The sequence below is a fragment of the Sinocyclocheilus grahami genome, unplaced genomic scaffold (genome assembly GCF_001515645.1).
Source record: "Sinocyclocheilus grahami isolate Dianchi unplaced genomic scaffold, SAMN03320097.WGS_v1.1 scaffold262.1, whole genome shotgun sequence".
NCBI lineage: Eukaryota > Metazoa > Chordata > Actinopteri > Cypriniformes > Cyprinidae > Sinocyclocheilus > Sinocyclocheilus grahami.
The window spans coordinates 1,229,081-1,247,469 of record NW_015505441.1 but is presented as its reverse complement, the minus strand read 5'-3'; the positions used below and the strand labels follow the sequence as shown (position 1 = coordinate 1,247,469).

The 18,389-nt window shown below is 41.3% G+C and overlaps 1 protein-coding gene across 1 annotated transcript; it reads right to left on the bottom strand.

Moving 5' to 3' along the window:
* Positions 1–4,511: 4,511 nt before the first annotated feature.
* On the bottom strand, positions 4,512–16,861 carry LOC107599218 (neuronal tyrosine-phosphorylated phosphoinositide-3-kinase adapter 1-like). Its single transcript, XM_016290752.1, has 6 exons — positions 16,839–16,861; positions 14,918–15,315; positions 11,239–12,906; positions 10,918–11,142; positions 8,797–8,900; positions 4,512–5,017 (listed from the first exon to the last, which is right to left on the bottom strand). The coding sequence occupies exons 1-6, from the start codon at positions 16,859–16,861 to the stop codon at positions 4,634–4,636; spliced, it is 2,802 nt and encodes a 933-aa protein (XP_016146238.1). The 3' UTR covers positions 4,512–4,633.
* Positions 16,862–18,389: the final 1,528 nt, after the last annotated feature.

Genomic DNA, 18,389 nt, shown 5'->3' with positions numbered 1-18,389 from the left:
TTGATAAAATGGGTTAATAATCTGTACAACTGCAGCAGTGGAGGACTATTATTCTGCTGCGTGATACTGCGGAAGAACTGATGAAGGCACGGTTTGATCTTCAGCTGACCAATCAGCAGAAAGGGGCGTTTAATTCCCGCCCACATGTAGAAATCGAATATTCAAGCTGTTTATTCATTTTTCCACCCATGAACGAAAAATGTACATTTTAGCTGAATTCTCGTTTTTTGTTTTTTTGGAAAAAAAACGGAAAAAAACGAAAAAGGAGCCGTTTTCTCATTTTTCTACTTACAATATTAAATAAAAAAACGAATGATCGAACGATACACGGATTTATCTTGATGCTGTTTTTCAAGATACAAGATATTTTCTGTTTCTGTTTTCAGGATATTTTCTGTTTCAAGATACATAGGCTGATCTTCAACAAGCATTACAGGCGAGCTGGATTAATGCATTCATTTAGTTCAGACAGATCTACATTAAAAATAATTTGTTTAATTGGTATTTGGGTATAATTAGTTAATGTGGCTAGATTGTTTGGCTACTTAGCAGTTTTATTGGTAATGCTATTGATTTTATTACATTCGATAACTTGTCTTATGATGTCAAGAATCACTTAATATAGATGGGTAATTTTTTTAAATGACTGCAGATTAATGGCAACTTGACATTTTAAATTCAGTCAAGGCATTTGCATTAAATAACTAGACTTAATTATGCTCAGTATACAGCTAAATAATACAAAATTAAACATTAATTTAATTTTAAAAACATTAAGAAAATGTTTAATTTTGGTTTTAATTTCACAGATTTTACAAAAATGTTACAGATTTTACAGTGCAAAATTAAGCTAATTAAGGCAAATGATACTACTGGCAAGTGCCAAGCAATCTTTTTCTTTTTTCTTTTAATCTAAATAACCATATAATTAATATTTCTGATGCTCTGGACATATCCTCCTGATCCTCCCTTAAGCATAACTCCAGCTGTTAAAGAACCAGTCTACCTCTTAAACTTCCCCTCAGCACTCAATACGTAGATGTTTCAATGACTGGCACTACTTGATAAATCTGTCTCATAACAACAGTCAAATAACGTCTGTAATGATGTTCAAGATCAATGACAGGTTAGAGCCAACAATATAGAAGACCTGTAGAAAGAGAGAACTTGTACAAGAGCTTCATCTATGATACAGGACATCAGTGAAGGGCAAATCAGTCAACACAATTCAGCAACAGACTGTTGTTACAGCTCCCTGTATTCATGATGCTGACACATGTGTAAGAAACAACTGCCCACAGTGAAACTGGATACTGAAACAAGAAGTCTGGAAGGTCAGCGTGAAAGGAAAAGTACACCCAAAAATGAACATTTGCTGAAGATGTACTTACTCAACCTCAGGCCATTCAAGATGTAGATGAGTTTATGTTTTAATTGGAACAGATTTGGGAATTTAGGATTACATCACTTGCTCACCAATGGATCCTCTGCAGTAAATGGGTGCCGTCAGAATGAGAGTCCAAAGAGCTGACAACGATGTCTTGTAATGAGAAAAGCTGCATAATTTGTAAGAAACAAATCCATCCGTAAGGGATTTTAACTTTAAACCGTCACTTCTGGCTGAAAGACAAGTCCATAAGTTCATCCCCTGTTGTCCTCTTACGACTTTTTTTTTTTTTTACTGGAGAAAGCAATATTATGGATAGAGGACCTCTTTGTAGTTAAAAAAGATCTTTATGTATTTTTTACAAACAGGTTTTCACATTGCAACACATTGATGGACTGATGTCACATGGATTACTTGTGAATTATTATATTATTTCATGACGATATCAATGCAAATATAGCACTACAGTGATTTCCAAGGTACACCGTATCTTACCATACCAATATATTATGGCACTCATAATATGGCCACCGTTTATGTAGACACGCAAAGCCGACAGTTTCTGTAAACTAGTTTACCCAATAATACTTACAGTAAGTTACCCTTTTCATCTTAATAAATTGCCACTAGATGATTATTTAGTATATCTGAAGTACAAACTGGGCACAATTTATATAGACTGGGACACAGCCCAACCTTGAACTGAATGATTAAGGGAATCCATCAAGAACTCCCAGCATGCATTGCACCAGCCCTCCTCTACTGTGGTCCTCCGTACTGTTTGATAAAGACTGTATTTCAAATGGCCACCGGGTGGTGCAGTGAAACCCTGGTGTTGTGGTGACATGTCAAACCCTTGGCAACATCGCTGCAATGTTGCCATCACATTTACAGTAGTGTTGCCAGGGTGAGAACTGTACAGGTTGGTGGTGCTAACTATTCGAAAAAACAACAACAACAACTTTTAAATACAACCACAACAACAACTGAGAAACATTCAATTGCCAACAGTTACAAAAGATTCCACTCCTTAAAACTCCATCGCATTATCTAAAAAAAAAATTGTAAAAAAATCTCAAAGAGCACTCAAAAGAATGAAGAAGAGAAATAAACCAACAGCAGTGAGGGATATGTAAGCAATTAGAAGTAGAAATTCAATATAGCAGCAGAAGTACTTCAAAAATATCCAACTGATATTCCAGTGAGCCGGGTGGAGTGTGTTGGTGAGGGTATGAATGTGATCAGCCTTAAGTTGCTTAAAGGGACTTGCATGACACTAGCCGGAAAAAGACATTGGTTGGTTGGTGTGTGTGTGTCTGAGACTGTGCCTTTAGTAGAGAGGGCTCGCCTTTCAGCGGGCCATTCAGTACAGTGTAGACAGGTAGCCACAGATAAAACTTACTAAATTTCTTTATAAAACAATTAAACACCTTGTACTTTTATACATTATATGCTACAATATATTTATTGATTACAAGTATGAAAGTGGAAATAATTGCTACATTATCAATACAGTTGTACATGTTTATTTTACAGATTTTAACAAGTGTTTTTTTCTTCTCGTTTAATCTCGATGTCATGTGGTTCGCTTTCTTTTGTGTGGAAAAAGTTCCAGCATCGGTCTGAGGAGCGCCGCTGCGTGTTCATTTTTCCCAGCAGGGCGCTGCGAGTGTGTGCGTTTCTGTATATGCATGTGCGCATGAGCATTGGACAGTGTGAAGAGGTGAAGTTTGCTCCAAAACTGATTTTTCTTTAAGGTAACTGGACTGCTCAATCTGACTGTAGTATGATAAGAGCTTTTATATACGTTATTATATCTTATTAATCGACATTGCAACCCCAATTGATTGACACATGAGACTATGCTGCCAAAAAGACTGAAAAATACAGTTAGGCGTTAGCTCCGGATATGCTCAGATACAGATTAAATGTAAACAGATGAGTAAATATGGTGGTCCGACAGTTTTTAGGTGAACACAATGGCACCTCGTGTTAAAGCAGCCCGTGCGCATTGGTCCTCAGTCTATTTCCTATTTTGTAATGAAGCTCATCCTGTGATCGTACTATTTTCATCAAGTGAATGTTACACAGTTGATGAAATCTGTCTTTTTTCACCATCATGATTTTGTATTGGACTGGGCTAATGATCAGTCTCCTGTTTTAACAAATATTGCTACGAAAGTCTCGTAACTTCTGCTGAACAGCTTTTCTTCTACTCCCCAAATACGCAGACACACGTGTCACCACACTCACCAAATTGGCACTCAATCAATAGGCAGTAATTAAAAGAATCTCTTCTACAAACTACGACAGTACCACACAGCCCTTCATCACCGTTTCCTGTGTCTGAACGTGTAAGACTTTTTTTGTGTATACATGTCAAATTTTGTGTTTTATTGACTCGTTCCCCTGTACTCCTCACCATTTTGTTGTCTATTTGTCTGGATTTCCTCTCATCACTGTTCAGCTTCCAACCTCACACATCTCCAATGCAAAGATACATCTTACAATGTTCACCATGACACCACACACACACACACACACTCTCACACACACACATTTTGACACTCTTCTGGAATGTAAAAAAACATCAGTCTAGTGGGTGCCCAGGAAACAGCAGCATAACTGAGTAAATCTGGTCAGTAAAAACACAAAAGCCCAAAGTCACAGACAGCTTATGATATGAAGAAAAGCTCCACTATGATCTTTCAGCGTCTCTTCATTCTTTACATATCAAGTTTTGATAATTTCTTCATTCCTTGGAGGAAAAAGCATGTCTATTCTCCTCACTAATGGTTTATATTCAGAGTACGAATGTTACAGTGCTCCAAAGGTTTCCAGTGTGTTTGAAAAAGGTTGTAAACTCAGCAGCACAGGTTGTATTTGCAGCAGGTCAGAGAGAGTTCAGACACAGGTGTCTCTCCAGTGTGTGTGCATGTGTGTGTTTCGTCTGCTGCAACTTTATGGCACATAAACACCATGTGGAACACATTTTCTCCTGCTTCTACAGAGAGATTTATTCTAAATCATGCTATTCTCTTAGCAAAAAAATGCTCCCGCTTTGTCTTTTCAGTCTTATTTGAATCTCTTCACTCAAAGGCCACTTCTCTCATTTCCCCTAAAATTTCCATATTGTCTTTTCACACGCAAAAGAGAAAAAAACAAGAAAAGATTTGTTCTCCATATGTCTCTCTCTCAGTCATGTCTTTCTTACTCCCTACCCTCTGTATACTCTCTCTGCCTGTGTCAGATGGCCGAGTCCCACACCACAGCCTGTGGCCTCTGGCAGGGTGGTGTTCCAGTCTTGCGGGGCTCTGGCGTTTTCCTCCAGCTGGGTAAAATAGGCATACTGTCCTGCTTACATAAGCTCCTGTCTGGCCGGCGATGAGCTTTAATCTCCTTACACAGGCAGCGCTTTCTCTCGATCACCTCCAGGAGCTTGCCGTCCCGCTGGGCCGGGGCTGTGGAGGTGCAGGCTGTGCCCGCGCTGAGGGAAGCCTGGGCCTGCGCGGCGAGCTGAGCCAGCTGCTGGAACTGGAGCTGGACCTGCTGCTGGTGCTGGTACTGCCGGCTCAGAGACGGACTGCAGGGAGCCTGAGTCTGTGCCTGAACCTGTGAGAGAGCGTGAAACTACACACAGAGACAGAGAGAGAAATTGTAAAAATTACTTTGCATAGTTGAGAGCAGATGAAATCCATAGTCATGTGATCGTTTGGCATAAAGGCAAAAAGGTTTGGCTAGTTAGCATGGTCCAGTTAGCCTCTGCTGGTAGATGAAGTACATTTCCATTTAGACATTTAGCAGACGCTTTTATCCAAAATGAGGACAATGGAAGCAATCAAAATCAACAAAAGAGCAATGATATTCAAGTGCTATATCAAGTCTCAGTTAGCTTAACGCAGTACACCTAGCATGTTTTTTTTTTAAATCATATAATAAATAAAAAGAAAACGGATAGAATAGAAAAAGAATAGAGCAAGCTAGTGTTAGAGGCCTTTTTTGCTTTTGTTAATCAGAAGCCAGAAAGTCAGAATTATAATTGTATAATAAATAACAGTTACGGCAATGAAATGAAAATGAAAAGAGATGCAAGTGTTAGCTTTTTTTTAAAGAAAACAAGCAGTTAATAAATAGAGTGCAAGTCTAAAAGGGGCACGTTTTTTTTAATAAAGAATAGAATTAGAATAGAGTGCTAGAGTTAGAGGGTAAAATAAAGATGGAAGTATCAGGATCACGGACCTGTTTTGTTGTGTTTTGCCCCTGTCTTTGTTCCTGGTTTTCCTTATATTGTCTTTTTCCTGTCCTCGTTTAGTTTAATTATGATTCCTGGCACCTGTGTTTGTTAATTATCCCCAGTATTTAAGTCCTTGCCTTTGCGTTCTGTGTTTGTCGGTTCTACTCGTTATGTTTGTGGGTTTCCTGCCATTTCCAGTGTGGATGTACCCTGTGTTCCCATGGATTAAAGATTGTTTTCGTTTTATTCGTGCCTCCTGCGTGCTTCCTAAACAGCGAACTGTGACAGAAGAACCGACCAAAAACGTTGGCCCAACTATCATTACTGTGCAAGCTCCATGGGTCTGCCATCCTCCAGTGTCGTCATCCTCCGCCTCAGTCGCCAGGGCCCTCGGCTCCACCCTGGCCCCCCGGATCCTCGGCATCCCCCAGGCCATTACTGTGCAAGCTCCATGGGTCTGCCATCCTCCAGTGTCGCCATCCTCCGCCTCAGTCGCCAGGGCCCTCGGCTCCACCCTGGCCCCCCGGATCCTCGGCATCCCCCAGGCTCGTTGGCTCTCCGTCTCCGCCTCGGGCTCCTCCGCCACCTGCTCCGCCGCCGTTGGTCTGCCTCCTGGAGTCGGCGGCCATTCCTCCTCCATGGCTCCTCCCTCCGTCGGCTCCACCGTGGGTCGCTATCATGGCTGTGGCCTGGATCCTGCTTGGCTCCTCCTGCTCCGGATCCCTCCTGTTTCCTCCTTGGCTCCCCCCTCCATCGTCTCCTCCCTGAACTCTGTATTGGCTCCTCCTGCTCCGGATCCCTCCTGTTTCCTCCTTGGCTCCTCCCTCCATCGTCTCCTCCCTGAACTCTGTATGCCGGCCCCCTCCCGGACATCCGTTGATTCCTGGCACCTGTGTTTGTTAATTATCCCCAGTATTTAAGTCCTTGCCTTTGCGTTCGGTGTTTGTCGGTTCTACTTATGTTTGTGTGTTTTCTGCCATTTCCAGTGTGGATGTACCCTGTGTTCCATGGATTAAAGACTGTTTTCGTTTATTCGTGCCTCCTGCGTGCTTCCTAAACAGCGAACTGTGACAGGAAGAGATGTGTTTTTAGCCGATTCTTGAAGATGGCTAGGACTCAGTTGCTCGGATTGAGTTGGGCAGGTCATTCCACCAGGAGGGAACATTTAATTTAAAAGTTAGAGAAAGTGATCTTGTGCCTCTTTGGGATGGCACAATAAAGTGCCGTTCACTTGCAGAACGCAAGCTTCTAGAGGGCACATAAGTCTGAAGTAATGAATTTAGGTAAAGGGGTGAAGAGCCAGTGGTGGTTTTGTAAGCAAACATTAATGCCTTGAATTTTATGCGAGCAGCTATTGGTAGCCAGTGCAAATTGATAAACAGGTGTGACGTGCATTCTTTTCGGCTCGTTAAAAATTAATCTTGCTGCCGTGTTCTGGATTAATTGCAAAGGGTTGATTAGAACTGGCTGGAAGACCTGCCAAGAGAACATTGCAATAGTCCAGCCTGGACAGAACAAGAGCTTGAACAAGGAGTTGTGAAGCATGTTCCAAAAGAAAGGGCCTGATCTTCTTGATGTTGAATAAAGAAAATCTGCAGGACCGGACAGTTTTAGCAATGTGGTCTGAGAAAGTCAGCTGATCGTCAATCATAACTCCAAGGTTTTTGCCTGTTTTTGAAGGAGTTATGGTTGATGTGCCTAACTGGATGGTGAAATTGAAAATCACAAGCAGTTCTGTCTTGGCAAGGTTGAGTTGAAGGTGATAGTCCTTCATCCAGCAAGAAATGTCTGTTAGACAAGCTGAGATGCAAGCAGCTATCGTCGGATCATCAGGATGGAATGAGAGGTAGCTCTACCTCTCATTGCATCCTAATGTGTCATGAGCATAGCAGTGATATGAAAAGCCATATTTCTGAATGACAGAACATAGTGATGCCATGTAGACAGAGAAGAGAAGTGGTCCAAGAATTGAGCCCAAGTAACTACACCATCTGGCTGCAAAAAGAGAGAGATGCACTGAAGGCGATCAATACTATTTTACTATTTATATACTATTACAGTATTTATTAATACTTTTTGTTAGTTTTTATTTTTATATTTCAGTTTTCAATTTAATTAGCATTTTTTTTTTAATTTTATGTGCTTTTGTCATTTATGTTATTTATAATTGTTTTATTATTTTTTTTATTCCTGTATACTTTGAACTGAAAAGCACAATATTTAAATTGCACTCTTGTCTGAGGTTTTCTCATTGTCAGGGTGGTGTACGAGGTGAATTAAAGGTCATTGCAAAAGCATGCACAATACTATAAACAGGCCCAGTCTGAAAATGCACACTTGTTCCCCACTTTTTTGGGGGAGAATCCGCTGTAGAATTCTGTGAAATGAAGTTAAATATGGTAAAACGTCCTGTATGTTACACTGTTGCAGCATAAAATGTGTTAAATGGAGATTTTATGTGTTAAATCCATGCATTAGGTAACAGGAAAACCTGTGCCCTCTTAATCTTGAATCATAACAATTAACATCTCCTCCCCTCATAACGACACCTATTCTCTGATGACGTGTGGAACAATAACTTATCCCCTCTAGCAACCTGTCACACACATGAGTCTCACACTCACAGCAATTAGCAAATGACAACAATCCAATTCCTGATGGACAAAATGAAGCCTGTCCTAAATTTTTTATAGTTTGGATAAACCACTTGATGAAAATAGGGAATGAAATCTGATTATTACTTCCATTTAATGCCAACATTGGCTAATGTTAATTTCTACTTATACAAATACATTTTATACAATAGTTAAAGGGATGGTTCACCCAAAAATTCTGAAGTTTATTTATTCATCCTCGTGTCGTTCCAAACCTGTATGACTTTCTTTGTTCACAAAAAAAGAGATTTTGAAAAATGTCTCTACCACGAAAATCATTGTTTGAACAAAAACAGGTTAAAACATTCTTCAAAATACCTTCTTTGGTGTTCCACAGAAAAAGGGCTGCAGGTTCAAAGTAATTTCATAAGCTCAAATCTTAATGTGATCACGGTTTTACCTGGATGAATGTGTGTTTAAACAGGGCTGAGGAAACAATAACATTGCAGGTGTATAATAACTCACTGAGTGTGTGTTTATGTGAATTTAGTGACGGCTTTAGTGGTGCTGGCATGTGTTACCTGGTTGAGTGCTTCTCTGGCCTGCAGGCTGCTCTGCCTTTGAACGTCACCACCCACTTGTCTCACTCCTGATGTGGAGGAAGACCTGCCAAGGCGACCCAACTCTATGAAGGATTACAGACACACAGCCAAGTTATTGTTTTGAAAAATAAATCTCAGGACATCGAATTTTTAGTCAAATCTAAAATAATGATTGAAATAGCATGTTGCGTAGCCAAAAACAAGTTCCTTTTGCTACCTTGCACAACAGAAAGCAGAAGTAATACTGTTAAAACGTATATGACAGCAATCAGAACTGAGGAGGACATCACAAAAAAAGAATTGTGCCTGCTGATAGCATTGTTAATTTAAAGGAATTATGCAAATAGGGTAATAGAGCAAACACAGACAAAAAAAATTGCGCTGGTGAGGTTTGCATGGTGCAGTTTCTTAGGTTGTGGAGGATTGTATGCAGTACACTACGATGTTTGACCTGTATGCAGGACTGCACGGCATCGTGCCACTACTGCAATCCAACTACCTAAATCAGTCTTTAAAATGCAGAAAGGGGGCTCAGCTAAAAGTTCCATCTGGATTTATAACACTTTTCACCTTCATTTGATCATCATTTGATGGATTATTGCTGCCATGATGAATAGAAGCAGCACACAAACTGTTTCTACAGATATTAATGAAATTCAGCCTGCTTTCCACCCTACTTTCCACTAATAGCACAACATTAATTGCACCAGGCAAATAGCGCTGACGTCTGTGAATGCGTTGCATTCTATAATGAGTCTCATTTGCATTGAAAGCAGATGTGTTTGCATTGTAAAAAATGACATTGACTTTATTTAAATGTGCATTGCACAACATAATGCATATAGTGCATTATAGTTCCATATAGTTGGACTGCGGGTGGTATGTGAATAAAACGCATGATGTGCGCTGCAATACAGCAGTTAAAGTGGCTCAAATGTTGAGAGAATTCACTCCTGAATGTATCATGACATACAATTATATGGTTCTAAAATGTCCAAAAATGTGTGGTTCCTAATTATGACAGGTACTGCAGCTAGCAGTACCTAGCTACGATAACTTATGTTAAAGGTGCAGTAGGAGATCTTGGAAAATGCTAACTTTAGCCTGATAGCACTGAAAGCGAATGTCCCACCCTTTCTGCAATCGCCATCCAAAGCCACGCCCCCTGAACGCATTTACGCTCACAGACCAAAGACAACATTACTACAATAGTCTACATCAGCGGTTCCCAATTCCAGCCCATGTTCCGAAGTGAAGTAAACTTCAACGGTTTTCCCCTGCTCAGGGAGTAGGGAGCAATGAACACTGTGTAGGGATCATATCGATCGGAACACAGTTCATGCATGTAGCTCACTTCTAACAAGCTGGCGGGAGGACTGGATTAACTGCTGGGCTACATCATGTGTCATTCACCGGTGAGAAATCTTTGAAAGTACTACAGTACCAGGAAGGAAGATCGGGTTGTTGATGTATGCCTGCCATCCTCACTCTATCTGCACAGCGTGCGTGAACGCGCTGATGATGTATCCTCTCTGCGCGAACAAGGTGCGCAGAGGTATGCTAATACATACGTTGACAGGCAGGTAGGAAAGCCAGTTAAAATGCTTGGACCGAGCGTTTTGATTGGACGAACATTTCTTGATCCTATGCCTTCCACATAATATATAAATACAGACAAATACATTTAGACCACTTAACTTAATTGGTCTCGGGATGTGAAGAGACTTTCAACCAGCGTAACAAAAAAAATTCTGAAGACAATCACCTATTGCACCTTTAACTATTTCTAGCTAATATTGTGTGTTGCTTAATTGTGTTACATGGTTTTTGTGGTTTTTTTCATCATGGTTTTAGTAGGTTTAAAGTCAGTTTTTTCTCCATATTTTCAAGGACATGATAGATATCTGATAATTTTGTTATAAAATATGATGCTTTCCAAACAAATGCACACTGATCCCAGCAGCATCAACTTACAGCTCATAAACTGTTCAAATCAAATGTTTTATCCCAAACCGAAACACACTTGATCTATATCCAGAGTTTTAACTACTGAGGTCATGGCAAAAAGCCTGTGCTAACGTTATTTAAATTGGATCTCACCTCCATTGCGGCACGCTGGGAAGGTTTGGCAGGGTAAGGGCAGTCCCGCTCGTATCAGTCCTCTCAACCCTGGTGGTCCATCCGCCCCAGCCAAGCTCTCGCTGTGTCTCCCTGTTGACCGCACAGGTATTCCAGAGTGTCCACCACCCCGTATGGCTGCTAGGTCATCCCTTTCTCTCCTCAATAGAGCATCTGCACTGCCATTCCACGCACCTCCGTCATCCTCTATAAAGCATTAGAGAGAAAAACACAATTAAACATCTACGATAGAACCACAGAAAGAGAATTCACTCCATAATAATCCCTACAACCATTACTCACTCTCAGTGTTTCGGCTCCCATGACTGAATGATAATTTTCGGTGCATGGGCCAGTAAGCCCGTTCTTCTGTGAGCCCAAAGGCAGCTGCGCTCTCCCAGGGAATGAACCCTGCCTTGGCCTGCAATGCATGGGCTGCAGGTAACTGTGAGCCCCCGCGCAGGCTATCGTAGGCGGGTGGGCGGCGGAAGCCAACTGAGGGGTAGGTCCAGAGCAGGGGGCTGTCGGAGGGGGGAGGTTTGTAAGCAGGAAGGCCATGAGAGTGCGGGGTGTGCGACCGGTGCATGCGAGAGCGAGACGGAGGGCGCTGAGCGGATGAAGAAGAGGTGGAAGGTGGCGTAGCTGCTGTGGACGATGATGGTTGACTCTGGGTTGGCGTGGTGCTTGTGCCGGTTTGAGAAGTGCGAGTGTACGTGCTTGAGGCAGGGGTATCAGAATGATTGGATGATGGCGTGCTCAGGTCTCTCTCTCGGTCACGATCCCGATCCCTCTCTCGGTCCCTTTCCCTCTCAGATTTCTCAGACTTGAGCAGGAAGCTGACAGACTTGCCTTCTTTGGGCTGTGTTTGCGTCTGGGTGAAGGACTGTCCTGAGCCCTTGCTTGATGACGATGTCTCTTTCTCAGGCTTGCGGTAATGGTGATAGTGGGAAGGCCTGTGGTGAGGGTGATGGTGATGATGGTGGTGGGAATATGGAGAGGAGGACTTTGACGATGGAGGAAGAGGAGTGGAATGACTGCGGGCTCTGAGTCCTGGTGCCGGCCCCAGCTGTCCTTCCCTCCTCTCCTTCTCTCGTTCCTTCTCAACTCCAGAGGACTCTTTGGAATTGCTGGTGGAGCTCATGCTGGAGGAGGTGCTAGTAGATGCTGGCAGACTGGAGGTCGACTGCACACTGATTTTGGCCGAGTTGGCCTTGTGTTGAGCCCCCACCCCACTGGAGGCAGCAGCCGGCTGGGGAAATGCCAGGAGCGGAGGCTTGTGCTGGAGCAAGTTGGGGAAGGGTGCCGGGATCTTACTGGAGCTGGGCTCATGTTCAGACTTGGAGCCTGGCAACAGGAAGGGTGTGGGAGCACGAGGAGGGTGTGGTGAGGAGGAGAGGGCTTGAGGTACAGGAGTGGAGGATGCAGAAGAGCAGGATGAAGGCAGAGGAGAGGAGTGAGAGATGGAGACAGCTGCTTTAGACTTGGATGAGGAACAGGCTGGAGAGGAGGATGAGGGGCGTGGGAGCGAAGAGGAGGTAGAGGATGAGGAGGATGAGATGATGGAGTGGTATGCTTTAGAGGACTTGATACGTTCGTGTTTGAGTGGCAAGCGGCGATGGGATTCTCGAGCTGCGTCGTCCGGTAGGGGGTACTTCATCTCTTCGTATATGGCCTCTCCTTGGTCTGAGTCAGAATCAGGCGTGGTGGCAGAGGGCGTGAGTGGGTGAGGAGTAGGGGCGCTGTGAGTCTCTCGGGTAAAGACCTGGCCAACCATTTCAATGTAAACTGGCTCGTCATCTCCCCCCTCACCCCGTGGAGAGGGTTCAGAGCTCTGGAAGGGAAGAGGTGTGGTTGGTGGCAGGACCCGAGATGGTGGGGGGTCAAAGGAGAGCTGTGTGCTTGGACTCCGTTTGGGCTTCAAGGGAGGTACCTTCCGTCCTGCCATTTCACCTGAATCAGACTTCTTCATTGCTGTTTAAAAAATAAAAGCAGACAAGAGGTGAAAAAAGAGTAACACAAAGACATAGAGAGGAAGTTTTAATTTATTAAAGAGTTAGTTCACCCAAAAATGAAAATTAGTCCATGTTTTACTCACCCTCAAGGCATCCTAGGTGTATATGACTTTCGTCTTTCAGACAAATCCAATCAGAGTTATATAAAAAATTGTCCTGGCTCTTCCAAGATTTATAATGGCATGGGTGGGTGTTTTTATTCAACAGTTCATCGCCTCCTGTAGCGAATCGATGCGTTTTGTAAAAAAAAAAAAACATTTTTAAAACGATATAAAGAGTTTTGTGTAACTTCCGCTAACTGTCATACGCGCGTTCATGAGAGACTGCCTTTCTGGCGGATGACTTAGGACGTAGGCACAGCGCATGCACGTGTGAGTCTCACGAAAACCAATGTTTGTTTACAGGAGCAAAGGAAGCAAAGTTTCCTTACTTTACCAAAGGAAAATCAGTCTCCTCTTGGCTTATATTGAAATCCTCAGTTTTTTTTTTTTTTTTTTTACAAATCCTCATTTTGTGCTTCTAATTCGTGACCAGCGTTTTGTTTTGCTCTCTCTCCATCGTGATGGCCATTATTCACCCCCCCCATTTATATGTTTAATATAAATCCGATTGGATTCAACTGAAAGAAGAAAGTCATTTACACCTAGGATACCTTGAGGGTGAGTAAAGCATGGACTAATTTTCATTTTTGGGTGTATTAACCCTTTAATACATGCTCCCAGTCCTATGATTTTAATTAAACTAAAATGTAAAGATTTAGGTTGACATACTGTTTCTTACTTTTTATAACCTCTTCAAAAATGAATCAATGGATCAAATCAAGACCCACCCTACATTATTTGTTGTTGTCTGAAATACATTTTAAGCAAACAGCTTTCAAATGACTCATCACACATAACACTAATCTGGTTGTTATTTCTGTAAATTTTAGACATTACGACAAATACATTTAAATGTATTCTGGGAAAAATATGAAAATTTCTGTGTAAATCAATGTGAACAATTTTTCACCTACACACTGCATTATCCAACAGTTTTTTGTATACTGTATATAAGATATAAATACTGTATATTTAAGATACTTAGATGTTAATGTTTGCACCATATATGTATTTAACCATGTTGAATTAATTGTTCAGTCCAAATAAATTATTAAATCACAAATAACTGAGATTTCTCACTTTGTCTAAAAAAAAAGTGAGGTCTCAGTTGCTCTTTGCTACTAGGGTAAACAACACAAATGCCATTACATGTGACTTTTTTTTACACCTTTTCTTTTTTCAAAATGTATCAAAATAATACTTGAGCACAAAAGAAGCTGGTTTCATAAATTTCATATTATGAATAATGTAATTACCAAACCTGCAAAATAACATTCATTAAGTATTGTAATCATCCTTCAGAATAAAGGCCAAAATTACACTACACACAGAATAATTCTTTGATTTAAATCAATTACATGATAATTCAGTTAAAAACATATGAAATACTAACAAATATACTGTCAAAAAACAATGGATGCTTTAATAGTCATGAGTCATAGTCATGAATCATAAGCACTTATGCTTAAAAACAAGAGATTGGAGTTTGAGTTCAAGATTCATGGCAACAAATCATTTAGTTTGACACATTTAGTATCACGTAAACACCACACTGTTGAAACTTTGCCAAACTTTTGTTGTGTTTCATGTTCTATTAGTGGTAGTGGTACCATATATTTTTTAGATGTACCCACAAATGAACTTAGAAACAAGTAAACTGTGATTAGTCATGTTACATGTGAGTCAGATGGCTCCTTATCTATACACGAAGCATTAGAGATACAGCAGGTTGTGAGAACTGTCTCTGCGCAAGAGTTATCCCAGGTCAAGAATAGTTTTTTAAAATGGATTCACATCCCTAATTTTAACATACAACTGATTTTGATGAGACTAGAACTGTGCATGTCACGAAGACTTCCGCTCACTTACCATTCCGCTTCTCTGGGTGTTTGGGTGGGTGATTGGGAGGTGGAGGTGGCGGAGTGTCAGGTGGTGCGTGAACCCCCCGGGAAGGATGCTCCTGCTGGGGTGTGGAGCTGAGACGAGTATTGGGGTGGCGTTTAGGCTTGGCTGGGGGACAACGGGAGGGATTTGACTGGTTTTGGGGGTCTGAGTCTGGATAATATCCGTTCTCCATCTCCTCTCCCTCACCGGTGCCCACAGCATGGCAGGATTGAGAGCGCGGGGCCATGGCGGCCGCACAAGAGTGAGGCGAAAGGTCCTGGGATGCTGGCATCGTCATAAATCCCATTCGGAAATGACGCCGAAATGACGCCAGATCCCGAACCTTCCCAACCGTCGCGGAAGAGGCATCTTTATAATTGGAGCTATGGGAGATAAGAAGATCAGAGTATGAGAGATGGAATCAGAAATTGAGGAAAAAGGAATTATTTCTCTGTAGAGAGATTCTTTATCAGATTAGAATAATAAATTTGTTTCTCTTTGTGCTGTAGGCCTCCCACCTTCTCCTCTTTTCTCTCTCCTCATTTCTACTGATAAAGGCTCTATTAATAGCTCACAGTCAATTTCATTTTTGTCTCTACAGCCCCCGTTGCACACTCTTCTCTGCTCATTTCCGAAGTTTAAATTCCCTCCTACCACTACAAAGTCACACAGACCAATACCTACACACATAAAACACACACATCTCTCAGTTAGGATTGGGACTTTCTATCGACTTCTATTGCTTTCATACTGAGTTAATGATTTTCTTCTAACCCTAAACCAAACAGACATTTTCAATACAATTTTGTTATTTAATACGTTTATTAAGCTGTTTTGTTGTGGTTCCCACAATGTAGGTAATTTCAGGTTTAACGATCCTTGTGGAGACATTTGGTTCTCACAATCTAAGCAAAACCAGACCACACACACACACACACACACACATACAAACAAGTTCAGGATGAATGATGAGAGAGGAAGCGGTTCATGCCAGCCTGCAAGAGACCCAACAGCCTCCTTCACCTTCGTTGTTCTCAGCTCCCCTTCTTTCTTATGCTTTCATTGTTTCTTTTTCATCTTCATTTTTATTAAAGAGGTCATATGATGCGATTCCAAGTTTTTCTTTCTCTTTGGAGTGTTGCAAGCTGTTCGTGAATAGATAAGATCCCTAAAGTTGCAAAGACTAAAGTCTCAAACCCAAAGAGATATTCTTTATAAAAATTAAGACTCGTCCACGCCCTCCTGAAACGCCTCGTTTAAACACGCCCCCACATGTCTATGTTACTGTGTGTGAAGATTTGCATAATGCCGCCCAAATGTTCATGCAAAGAAAGGTGGCGTAACTTTATTGTTGCTGCCGCCGCTTGGATGCAACAAATGCCTCGTTTATAATGGGTTTAAATGTTTTTGTCTCGTCGCTCCGGCCAGGAAATGGCATCAAAGTATGGTAAGGGTAGTAACATTTCCGTCACACACTTGAGGTATTCGGCCAATCACAACGCACTGGATAGCTGGCCAATCAGAGCACACCTCAATTTTCAGACCGATGAGCTTTGTAAAAATCGACACGTTTCAGAAAGGCGGGGCATAGAGGAGAAACAATAATGTACAGTATGCAGCAATTAATGTTTTTTGAACCTTAAACCGCATAAACACATTTCATTACACCAAATACACAAAATAATGTTCTTTTTTAGCAACATCATATGACCCCTTTAAAGTCGGCATGAAATGAAAATCTATCTATTTGATATGTTCTAGATATTATTGTGAACATCCATGTATATCCATATACTCCCATGTACAGTATGTGTTTACATTTTTCTTTTTAAATTGACCTTCTAATGTTCAATCAAAATGTCATAACTGGACCTTCTGAAGATATAACAGACCTCTCTCTGGTTACGTATGCTGGACTTCTTCGATCATTTAGTACTCTTAAACCCACCCCTGCAAGCTCACGTTTATCTGCCTTATTTTCTGGAGTGTTATGACCACATCTCAAAATCCAATAAACAACCAGTGGATAGAATCAAGTACCAACCCCACAATTTTTCTTTTTTGATCATCTGTTACACCGAGATATACATAGAAATATCTGCAGCTACTTCCGTTTTATCGTGACTTTTTAGAGATGGTTGATGCAAAAATTGGTTGACCTATTCCTTTAATAGTTTGCAAACATTGTTTAATCAGCTGATCTTTTGCTCTCTTACTTTCTTTCTTCCCCCACACAAAAAAGACATTGTCCGCAGGCCGTGTTTCTCCCTTCATCCCTCTCTCTGCATCTTTCTTATTCTCCTGAATCAACTAGCATGCACTCCCCGTTTCCAAGGCAACTAGCCTGTCATTTGTTTATTGTTTGCTGATTTTTTTTCTTCTAAACACACAAACTCAGAGCACACACTGGCATATGTGTGTGTATGCGCACGCACACACACACACACAAACACACACACACACAGACACACACACAAGCTAATTCAGGTGTGGCTAAGCAGCATATTGTGGGTGGTAAATAGTGGGCTGACATCAGTACAAACACACACACACACACACACACACACATTTAAAGGGAAATTAATCACTGATGCTGTTTTCTGGTGACAGGGTGAGTTAGGGATATTTAGAGATAGAGATGTTTTTCCATTTAACAGAACCACTATAAGGATACTGATATTATAAAGATATTGCTCTTTTTATAGCTCATGTGACTTAATGGTGCTCTCATTGATGGAAAATATCAAGTGTTTCCTAGATGTTCTTCTAATATTTCTTGGAATGAATAAAAATACACAGAAATGAGACAATGTAATACAGTATGGTAACAACAGAAAGCAATATAAATAATGTGGATAGCATACTTCAAAGACCAAATTACCATATGAGAAATGCTTGAGTTCATTTTGAAGAAGAAAAAAAGTGTTGCTTGGCAGCAAGATACTTAACCAAAAGTCTCCATTCATTCCATTGCTGTCTAGGAAAAACAATTATTGCTATTAATGAGATCTCAATTGTGATTTTTTTTCTTCCTCTGATCATAACTGTCATATTAGAAATTCATGAACTTCTTCCTGTCAACTGTTAAGATGTGTAAACATTGTCTAGAGACCACTGTGTCCCCCTCCTCTGACCTTTGTGAAGGTTGATGTGCATGAGGTCAAGATGGACGAAACTCATCAATACACTGCTCAGCAGTGTGTGTGAGTGTTCATGTGTGTGTGAGTGAGTCTCTGTTGTCAGGCAGAAGGCCGAGAAGATGCTGAGCTAGTAGAGTTTGGCACACACTAACAGAAAAGTACAGCACCACAGGATATGATGCACAGGCAGGGCACACAGCGTAAGAGTTGGCCATGGCAAGCTCACAGAACAGCTGTCATCCAGATATAATTTGGACAAAAAGGTCTGATAAGTCTGAACATCTAATCATAAAATTACAGTTTTAGCTGCACACACA

Bases quoted from the DNA above. Each gene is read 5' to 3' on its own strand.
- LOC107599218 (XM_016290752.1), bottom strand. From the start codon at position 16,861: ATGATCGAAGAAGTCCAGCATAC. The intron at 15,316-16,838 runs GTAACCAGAGAG...TATCTCCCATAG, and splicing joins ATCGAAGAAGTCCAGCATAC to CTCCAATTATAAAGATGCCT. The intron at 8,901-10,917 runs GTGAGATCCAAT...AATCCTTCATAG, and splicing joins CCCAGCGTGCCGCAATGGAG to AGTTGGGTCGCCTTGGCAGG.